Here is a 10,683-nt window from a genome sequence, read left to right as displayed (position 1 = left end):
TGACATTCTGGTTTGGTCATTGTCCCCACATATAATCCCTAGATTGAGGATGGTAAGAGGTTTCTCCCAGGAACCATGCCAGGGCTGCAGGAAGAGAGTGATGTGTTGGCCATGGATGCTATAGCAGCGAGAGAGGGACGTGATGGTGTTTTGCTCGGCATCTACTGAAATAGTGTGGGCACTCTGACTTGTATCACACAGATCACTCTGACTCGCTGTTTGTGTAGTGGCTAAAAGTCGCCATTTGTCCATCCCAGTGATCCTCAGATTTAGAGTACTCTGAGCAGAATAATCATCACATCCGTCACTGTTCTGGGATTACTTCCTGTCTTTGCTTTTGGCACCATCTCCTCGGACTTCTAAAGCACTCTTGTTGATCCTGTTCGGTTGTCAGATGTTGCCTTTCCTCATCATCACACCAGCACTGCCTTAGTCAGGTCCTGTCATCCTTACCAAGATTAGGAAAGCTATCTGTACCCTATCCGTAGCCATAATTATCCCTCAATTACTCTACACTAAACAAGACACATGGTCTGGTTGTCCCTGTGTTTATGTTAAGGAGCCCCTCACAGCCCCCAGATTCCTTCCCCATAGAAGCACTTGTGATTTGTGTGTCTCCTGCAAGGCTCACCTTACAGTCACTTACGTATACTTAGTTCATAGACATGCATGTCTGCAGTACATTAATGTAATCATGTGTTCAGCATCAGTACCTGTCTTAGTATTTTTCCTTTGTTCTTTTTAAAACACCTGTTTAGGAAACTGTACTGTTCTTACTTTAATCTCTCAGTTAGGTTTTTCATTATTCTATACATCTTTGTAAACATACCTTGATACATATGAATCAATATATTTATAAGAGAGCTTGTTAGTGAAATTTTACCATTCAAAGATAAAAGCATTGGCATTTTGATAAACACAGCCTACTTATCCCCGTTGTAGTTTCTCTGTTGCTCTGACAAAACATCACTAAGGCACCTTACAAAAGACAGCATCTAATTGGCCTTCCTGTTTCAGAGTTCCATGATGGCATGGTGGCGGGAACAGCTGAGAACACATCTTGATGTGCAAATGGGAGGCATTGAGAACACACTGGGGATGGTATGGGCTTTTGAAACTGTAAATCCACTCTCAGTGACACACTTCCTCCAACAAAGCCACACTTCCTAGCCCTTCCCAAACGGCCACTACGTGTGCACCAAGTATTCAGATGCATTGCAGTTACAGGGGACAGCTCATTCAAATGCATTACAGTTACAGGGACAGCTCATTCAAACCACCCCACCACCTGCCTAAGCGCTGAAGTCACTTTTGCTCTGTTGTCTTGCTATACAAATGCTATTTCCTCACACTTTGGACTCAATGTGCCGTCTCTGTTAGGTGGTTTGATACTGAGGTAAGGATCTCATTGCCCCCTGCCTGCCTTTCAGATCTAGTGACTCAGTAGCTCTGTGTGTGTAGAGCACCCACATTCAGTTGTCTGAGTTTTGTGCTTTTAGTTTCTATCTATTTACTGAGGGGTGTGTGTGTTGGGTAATCTTTTTTTTTTTTTTTTTTTTTCCCAAGAAGTTTCTGGAGCTTTTCCTGTTGTATAGCTATTTATTTTTCTAAAGAATAAGTCTTTTGCCTTTGTTATGGTATGTTGCATGCTATAACCTTAAGAAGGTGTGAGGTCTTCTGTTTATGCAGGTCAGCCATTTCCCATGAGCCTTTGGCTTGCCTAGGGAGGCTCTCCTTATACACAGACAATAAAAAGTCAAAAATGCAATAGTCTAATATTTATATGACTATTTTTTATGTTTAGATACTAGTTTTATCAAATTTGGTTCTTTGAAGGTGGGAGCAGGAATCTTTTTTTTTTTTTTTTCAAAATGTGTAATCTAGTTATTATAGTTTGACTGCCTCTAAGTTCCTAACATTACCTGTAGATGTGAATACGCTTACTTCTCTTCGTACCGTCTCAGAGAACACTTAGTTTAAGGGCAGACATCGATAGAACATGTTGTTTTTACCATGTGTTCTTTAGAGCCTTAACAGTTCTTTGGGTGCACCATTCCTCGGAGACATTTACCTGTAGCACCTTCAACGAGCTCTTTCTGTCCATTGGACTTCCATGCAAACTTCATGCAAACAGAAAGTCTCAGGTTCTTGCGATGGTTCAAAGCATTTAATTCTTTCTTCTCTCAGGTCCTCCAGAAAAGTGTGATCATTGGAGTGATTGAGGGTGGAGATGTGATGGAAGAGAGGTTGAGGTCGGCACGAGAGACAGCCAAGAGACCCGTCGGGGGCTTCCTGCTGGACGGCTTTCAAGGGAATCCGGCAGTCACAGAAACCAGGCTGCACTTGCTGTCATCAGTCACTGCAGAGCTGCCAGAGGACAAACCAAGGCCAGTGCTGGATTGGGATGCAGGCCAGCCTCGTGGGAGGGGGGCAGAGGTGCTGGTGACAGTGTGATGCAGGGTCTCCTCAGGGTGTCCTTTCCATGTCTTGATTATGTCCTTCCCGTCTTATTCTTGGCCAGCTGGGAAATCTCCATCAAGGCTGCTACCCTGGTTTCAGAATGTAGAGGGAGATAATTGGCATGGATTCCTTTATTTGATCCTCATAACTGAGGGCAAATGTTACCCCCTGTTCTCTCATTCTTAAGCCAAATACAGATGCTGCTTTTTACTCATGATAACCTGGTGCCTGGAGACAAGAGAAAAGTCATGTTGCATTCTAGTACAATCAAGGCATGTGGGTATTCCAGGTGCCTAGCGGGTGAGGATATGCTCTGTTAGTAAGAACCTTCAACAAGTCTGCTTTGGTAACAGTTAGTGAGTGATGTTGCTTTGTTTTGTTTGCTTGTTTAATTGGTGTGACTAGTGGGGTTGGTTTTTTGTTACATATATCTTGTTACATATATCTATCTTAGAGTACTGCAGTGGTAACAAGAGATGATTCCTAAATTCTGGATTGCAGAGCAACTGATGTCACACTAGTACCTAAGGTGGTTTTTTTTGTTTGTTTTGTTTTGGTTTGGTTTGGTTTTGGTTTTTCGAGACAGGGGTTTCTCTGTGTAGCCCTGGCTGTCCTGGAACTCACTCTGTAAGATCAGGCTGGCCTCAAACTCAGAAATCCGCCTGCCTTTGCCTCCCAAGTTCTGGGATTAAAGGCATGCACCACCACGCCCGGCAGTTTTTGTTTCTTAATGTATTTATACTTCTGTAGAGTCTTGTGTATTCCAAGTTGGCCTCAAACTTGCTATGGATCCTCCAGCCTCTGCCTCCCAAGAGCTGGGATCACAGGTGTGTGCCGTTGCTCCTGATCTGTACAGTGCTGGGAATGGAGCCCACAGCTTTGTTCGTGCTAGGCAAGCCAGGCACAAGAAGCGCTACTGTGCCATCTCACTCTTGTGGAACCTGAAATCCATCTCCTTGAAGGCTGGGAAGAGTAGGAGCAGGGAGGTGGGCAAGATGTCGTTCAAAGAATGATTATTATAGTCAAAAGGAGGAGCATGCTAAGGGGGTCTCTCGTGCAGTCCTATGGCGGTTCGTGATGGTGATGTATTGAAAACTGAACAAAATGGGAATTAAGTGTTGTCACAGGAAAAATGGTATTGTGTGAGAGAATGCATTTGTTATTTGGCTGCATATACCCCTTTCATAGTGTATACAAACTCCAAAAGACATTGTTTACGAAAAATACATAGAATCTTATATGTCAAAAAAACAAAAACCATTTTCAGTCTTTTATCTTTATGTGAATTAAGGCTTGGCTTTTTACCTGTGATACATTGAGGAACTTAGCTCTGAGATGCTACTTTGTTCTCAAGGGCTATTATTAGACAGGACATGTGAAATCTTACTACTTTTTGAAAGCCAGACATAATTACATGCAATGAAGTACATGTATCTTAGAGATAGCTTAGAGGATCCCCTAGACATGGTCTTGAAGCCATTCTACCAGTCTCTCTCTCTCTCTCTCTCTCTCTCTCACTCACACACACACACACACACACACACACATACACCTGATTGTGTGTCATCCCTTTCCTGTGCTCATTCACTGTGCTACAGATGAACAACTCAGCATGAGCTTTTCTAGTCATTTTCTGGACTTTCTTGTGCTAAGTGTTCACAGATGTCTCTTTCTGAATTTGAAAGCTGGGATTGTTTTTCTCTTAGTGTGTAGAAATGCCAGCTTCAGTTGGAGTGGAGTTCTAAAACCTCACAGGAATTGAAGGCTGTAGTCAGGAAAGCTGGCACACACTTAAGGGTTCCGCTTGTTTAATATTACATAAGTCCTTTTTTAAAAAGTCCTTTAAAGAATCAGAAAGTATGAAAGCTTTTCTCCTCTAATTCATGAAAAGGGTTATGGGTAGAAAAACAAACATTGAAATAAATAGTTGCAGCCAGGCAGTCCTGATGATGTCCCTCTCCATGTCTTGTTCTCATGGCAAAAACTGTTGGAAAGTTATTAATGCTCCCAGATGCCTTAGCCCTTGCCTCGGCAGTCACCGTTTCAGTTCCTAGTGCAGACTTCTCATTAACAAAGAAAATACGAAGAAAGCCAGCTAGACTCTTAAATCTTGGAGTCAGTGCTGAAATTCTGATTGCAAGACGAACTATTAAATGAGTCTGCAAAATAGAGTAAAAGGGGGGATAGCTGATGGTAAAATGAGCGAAGTGTATTCTTTTAAGACATTGTTTAGATGGGTTGTAAAGTGAGCTCTGACCATGGAGTGGGTCAGAAAGATGGGAATGGCAATTATTAGAAGTGCCTGCCCCCCATAATGAGTCTGTGGAGATCTTTATCATTGCTCCTGTTTTGAAGTGAGACAGTGACAATCAGGATGTAAAGGAACTGCCCAAAACAACACAGCAGCTCAGAAAGCAGCCAGCCTGGGTGTCAAGCTCATGTCTCCTCCAAGCCCTGAGCCCTGCCTCACCCTGTGGCCCACGCTTGCTACCCTGAGCTTGGTTGCTGTTGTTTTTGTGGTTGTTTTAATATGCTGTTGACCTAGAAGCATCCTCTGCATTCATTCTGGCCACTGCCTCACGACGGTGTTCTCATTGTTACTTTTACAGGCTCATCTGCGGTGTCAGCCGGCCAGATGAAGTGCTCGAGTGTATCGAAAGGGGAGTGGACTTGTTTGAGAGTTTTTTCCCATATCAAGTGACCGAGAGGGGCTGTGCCCTGACTTTCACCTTTGATTGCCAGCTGAATCCTGAGGAGACACGTGGGTCTTCTGAAGTTTACCTAACTCTTATCTTTCATTTCTCCTATTTCCTATGAATTTTTCCCCAAGTCATGAGACAGAAATGTGTACACATAGCACCAGCCTTTCATAAAGATCATTTTTGATTTCTTCTTTGTGATTCCGGGATGTTGGCACCTAGAGCAAGGAACTCAATACTACATGTGTAGGTCATCAATATTAGGATGCGATTTTTATAGTGAACAAAAACAAGACCTCCTCTGTTCATAGCCTGACAAAAAGAAAATTCAGAGTGAATTGTGATGAAAATCTAAGGAAAGGAAACCTTTGAACAGCTTAGTAAAAGCCAGTTTGTTTTTATCCACAAAAGACTTCTTGTCTCCCTTTTGCAAGCTCCATGCAATTAACTCAGAGGGAGACTCGCCGTCCTCGGGTCGTTCTGTTGCCTTTTGCTTCTTTGGGTTGTTTTTTTCATACTGAGATATAAAAGCTACTTTCTTCTGCTAATATTGCTTTGAAGCACTGCCATTTTCTTTTAATGTTTAGTTATTTCAAAGTCAAGACAAGCAGTGTCAGATTCTGACACATAAATGGTAGAGGAAAGGGATCCGGGACCCTGACCTCAGGCCAGTTCCCTTGAAGCATGTCTTCAGGGATGTGTGCGGCCTTCCCTCCAGCTTGCAGAGGAGGCCTTCCTTGTTCTTCTCTCTCTTTCTTTACAGCTCTTGAATGTCACTGTCCGTGTGTACTATGAAATCTGTGGAATGTTATCTAGTGAAGATTTTACAGAAAAGCGTCAGCTCTTCCCCTAAGTGGCAAGGATTTTCCAAAATGCCGGGCTTCGTCATGTTCTATCTCAGCACACAGTCCGTGGGGACAGTTCCACAGCACTTTGTACTCAGCGCCATGTCACTTACTAAAGCTACCCTTCTAGAACCATCTGCCCATCTGGTTCCAAGCTGATTGCTGTCATTTCTTTTCTGGAGACCTTTTTATTTTGTTGGTCTTCCTCATGCAGTTAAGGGAATGTTCTTCCATTAAGCTAGGACCTCAAGGGCACAGGGTGAGTTCCTTAGCCAGAGTCTCCACAGAAGATAGAAATTAAAGCCATGTTCTACATTAATCTACTTGGAATATGGGCTGTCATGGAGCCCAGTTATTTACATGTCCGTCGTGATAAGTCATAGTGATAACCCCCTCTTTTTTTGTTGTTAATCATTCTTTTATGGCAAGATATATATCATGTACTTGGATCCATGGTTAGCTTGGACTTGATTAGATTCCATGGGCCATCCAGGAGTGTACTATTTATTTCTTCTTAGGTGATTTCCTGAGGATAATTTTAAGAATGGAGTTATGGGGTTAAAGGTTGTGAAATTATAACTAGAATAAAATTTTTCTAGTGTTCACTCTTTATCTGATTTTAACTCAAGACTTTTTATTGGTTTTTCTTCAGTATTGCAACAAAATGGAATCCAAGAAGAAATAAAAGGCTTGGATCAAGCAAAGAAAATTGAAGCAACTGGTTGCAACCAAGAGATGACGTCATTTGAAATTAATCTGAAGGAGAAAAAGTAAGACATTTTTTGAAGTTTAGGTTTTGATTTCTGACTTTTTAATTTCAGTCTGTCTTAAGTTTATGTAACTGTTCCCTTTTCAGTATATGACTTCGTACAATATTTATAGTTGGACATTACTTAGGCCTTCTCAAATATGGTTCCAGGAAACCTTTTTTTTCCTGCGGATGCCTTTGGGTACTTCGTCTTGTCAGGACATTAAGCTAGATAACTATTGCTTTAGAAAAGCTGTCAGAAAGTGACCACTCCATTGCTGGGTGGTTTTATTCTTACTACTTTTGATAAGGACAGAACAAAATAAGGATTGCAAAGTTAAAGAAGGTAGAGTTTGTACATTGAGAAGAGCTTAAGTCACCTTGACTATATACAGGTTATAAAGGTATTAAGGAAGGCTGAACTGAGGGGACACAGTGGGTACACCTTTAATCCCCAGCACTTAGTAGAGGTAGGGAGATCTAAGAGTTTGAGACCAGCCTGGTCTATATAGCAAGTTCCAGACCAGCTAGAGCTATCTATTTGAAATCTTATCTCAAAAACAAAACAAAAAGAAGGATGAACTGAGTTGTCTTATAACTTTACATTTGACCAGAAGTGGTCTCCATCGGCTTCAGAATGTGGTTTCTCTGTGAATTCAACACTGGTGTGCTAGGTTTACATAAGGAGATATTTTAGGGCTTCTGACTTATTCATGGCTGTCTAATAATGGTATAGACCTGAGAACTTATGAAAGAATGTAAAACTCATACTTCCTATTTACAGCCTATTGTTCCTTGATTGTGCGTCTGATGTGGTAATATCTACATCATTTAATATATTTTTGAAAGTTGACAAGACTACTCTTTCCTTTCAAACAAATAGGGTAATATAAATGTTTAATACTAAACTAGCTTTTGAATTGTAGCTCTAATTGGAAATTGTAGTATGCTTATTCTTAGTGCTAGGTTGAAGTTTTGGGGACGAATCTTAGTACTGTATTTGGCTCTGTGATAGTAGGTGATAAAAAGATTAGTGTGTACCCATCAGGGTTAATCCTTGGAGCTCATTTAATAACCCTTATGATATAGTTAGGTAGGCCGTTAGTAATAAATGAAAAACCCGTGCAGAGGTGGCTGTTTACAGGCATGCCCAGTTGAGTTACAGAGCCCAGACCCAATCCCTGAGGCAAGCCTTCCCACAAGAGCCTTCCCCCTGAGTATAGAGTAGTAGTCTACATCCAAGAGAAGATGTAGAGATTGGCTGAGACAGTACATGTGTGTGGTACATGTGTGTGAGCTTTGTAAGCCCCCGCATGTTATGGAGGTTGTGCCGTGGCCGCTAATGCTATACTCATGAGTGGGAGGGAAGCATCGTTAGCCAGAAGAGCATCTCCTAGTATCAGGTGCCTTTGTACTGGCTCTGGGAATGCTCTGGGTGGATGAATGAGCACTGTGGATTTCTTAACCTCCAGACTTGAGAGGTTGTGTCTGTCAGAGCACCCCTTGAGCCTTGCCCAGCAAGCTCAACAGCGTTACTACCATTGGTAACCTCTCCAGTAGAATAGGTAGCCTGGGTTCTAGGTTTCGTAGTCTTCACTTCCTCGTTCTCTTTGACTTCTTCTCTCAGGTACCAGGAAGACTTTGACCCGCTCGTAAGAGGGTGCTCCTGTTACTGCTGTAAGAACCACACTCGTGCGTACATCCACCATCTTCTGATGACCAACGAGCTGCTGGCTGGTGTCCTGCTTATGATGCACAACTTTGAGCACTACTTCGGGTTTTTCTGCTCCATCCGAGAAGCACTAAAGAATGACACACTGGCACAGCTGAAAGAACTCATCCACAGACAAATGTCTTGAGAACTGGAAAATACAAGCCTGTCTCGTCTCCAGAAACAGTGAAGTGACAGAGATCTGAGCTCTCAGCGGTTACCGTACGACCCAAGCACATCTGCCTCACACTGCCCACAGGAGTGTGGAGGAAGGCCTTTTGCAGATTTCTTGGACCAGATTGACCAGAACTGTGACTTTATTTTTCTAGATTTATTCTACTAGTGAGATTCCTTTAGTTGAAGACAAAAGTATTAGATATGAGAGAGCCTTGAAAGGAATTGAGGTTCTAGGACCCAGTGAGATGGGTGAGGCCCGAGGGAGATGACTGTCATAGCTGGAGGCACAGCTAGTCCCTGGAGAAGAAGTCTAGCAGATTCCATAGGTTCTCTTTGTTTCTCCTCATGCTCTCAGGGGCTTTGGGCATACCTTTGTCTTCAGGGCTACCACAGCAGGAGAGTCACTCGGGGCTCTCCTGCCTTAACCATGCTCATCTGTCTGAGGAATATGGAGCTCAGGCCGTGCTTTTGTGACCTGTTGACTTCATTTGGCTACAAGTCTCTTTGTGCCTGGGTCTTCTGAAAGTCACCGTACTTGCCCGTTAGGAACCAAATATTGCCTAGCAGTTCTGTCTGCTTGTGCAGATCCAGCTAACAGCTTCAACCTCGTAAACTGTCTGACTGTAATGACTTGCTCTGTCACTTGGGGGAGATTCCTTTAGTGTGTGTTCGTGTGGCCCGAATCCTGGCCTTACAGCAGATCTGTTTCCATTCCACTCAGCTGTAACTCAGGCACATTCTGACTTTTCTGTGCCTGTCCCCTCGTGTGTAAATGGGGACAGGCATAGCAGGTGGAGGCAAAATGTTCAGAATCCCCAGCATACTCTCTATCCTTATTTACTAATCACTGTTGGCCCGACCCCTTCCCCATTCTTCCTTTCTTGTTTTGTTTTTGTTTGTTTGTCTGCTTGTTTGGTTTTTATCCAACCATAAGATTGTCCTGTGGATTTTGAAGTGGTTGGTGAATTGGCATTCTGCAGACCCTGAGGCTGGTTGTCCCTCCAGGGTTCTCTGTAATTCTGGATTTTTGTGGAGGCATGACAGAGCTTTTTTTTTTTTATATGTATCTTTTCTATATTTATCAATTTTTCTAAGGAGTACACAAAACATGTTTATACATGTAGTTTTTATAAAATTAATACAATTTAAAAGATTCATTTTTGTAGGTATAAGAAATGCATTTCTTATATTTGTTTGGTTTTCAATTTATAATGGACATTACTGAATATTGTATGTAGTAATTATGTAATTACTGTATTTTTATGTGCTGGAAATCCAATGTTGTTTTTCCTTTTTGTGGTATGACTTCTTGATGAATGCAAGGGATTCATAGAATGCAGACACTAGAAACAGAGTTTCTGTTCTCAGTGATCTATGTTGAATGTATTTTGTACTTGTTTATATGTTTTATTCTTGGCTAAGACCAAACCCATTATTGAAGGATTATTAGTAAATATCTAAGAATCCATATAAATTTATGAGTTTTATTTATGTCCAAAACACTGAAAATTCTGTTAAACATTGTTCAGTTCCCTGGGTCTTTTTCTTATTAGCACATTTGAAAAAATTATTTCCTTTTATGTTGTAAATGTATGAAGGGCAACAGCCAATAAACATTTTTAATTAAAAAAAAAAAACCTGCTGAGTATTGTTTTTTGTAAATGGTAATCTACTAAAGTATTAAATTTCCACAGCACTAAGACTATCCTAAAGATTTCTTATGGGAAAAAACTTGATTCAGATTTTATCATTTGTGTTTATAATTCTTGTATAAAGAATTCTTATATAAAGAATTTTAAAGTTAAATTTGAAGGAATGTTGTTACTCAATATGCATTACCTGCCTCTCTACATTATATAGTGGATAAAAAGCTATGCTAATGTATAGTAAAAGTAAGTTCACAATCTCTGGAGTAGTTTTTGGGTCCTTTTCCTTCTCCTTCTTCTCCTCCTTTCCTTCTTTGAGTCAGGGTTTCTCTGTGTAGCCCCAGCTGTCCTGGAACTCACTGTAGAGCAGGCTCTTTTTTTTTTTGGGGGGGGGGGG

The 10,683-nt window shown here is 41.5% G+C and overlaps 1 protein-coding gene across 2 annotated transcripts in view; it reads left to right on the top strand.

Annotated features, from left to right (window-relative positions):
* The window catches only part of Qtrt2 (queuine tRNA-ribosyltransferase accessory subunit 2), a 25,106-nt gene extending 14,833 nt beyond the window's left edge, over nucleotides 1-10,273 (top strand). Inside the window, exons 6-9 of one of the 2 annotated variants that reach the window (XM_029544886.1) lie at nucleotides 2,188-2,387; nucleotides 5,070-5,221; nucleotides 6,657-6,774; nucleotides 8,380-10,273. In XM_029544886.1, the coding sequence (XP_029400746.1) occupies nucleotides 2,188-2,387; nucleotides 5,070-5,221; nucleotides 6,657-6,774; nucleotides 8,380-8,611 (702 nt within the window). In that variant the 3' untranslated portion in view covers nucleotides 8,612-10,273. The remainder of the gene's footprint in view (nucleotides 1-2,187; nucleotides 2,388-5,069; nucleotides 5,222-6,656; nucleotides 6,775-8,379) is intronic. The other variant, XM_029544887.1, reaches the window with a different exon arrangement.
* The last annotated feature ends 410 nt before the right edge of the window (nucleotides 10,274-10,683 follow it).

Source organism: Mus pahari, chromosome 12, assembly GCF_900095145.1.
Source record: "Mus pahari chromosome 12, PAHARI_EIJ_v1.1, whole genome shotgun sequence".
Taxonomy (NCBI): Eukaryota; Metazoa; Chordata; class Mammalia; order Rodentia; family Muridae; genus Mus; species Mus pahari.
The sequence above is the reverse complement of the archived record's forward strand: the minus strand, read 5'-3'. Positions and strand labels throughout refer to the sequence as shown.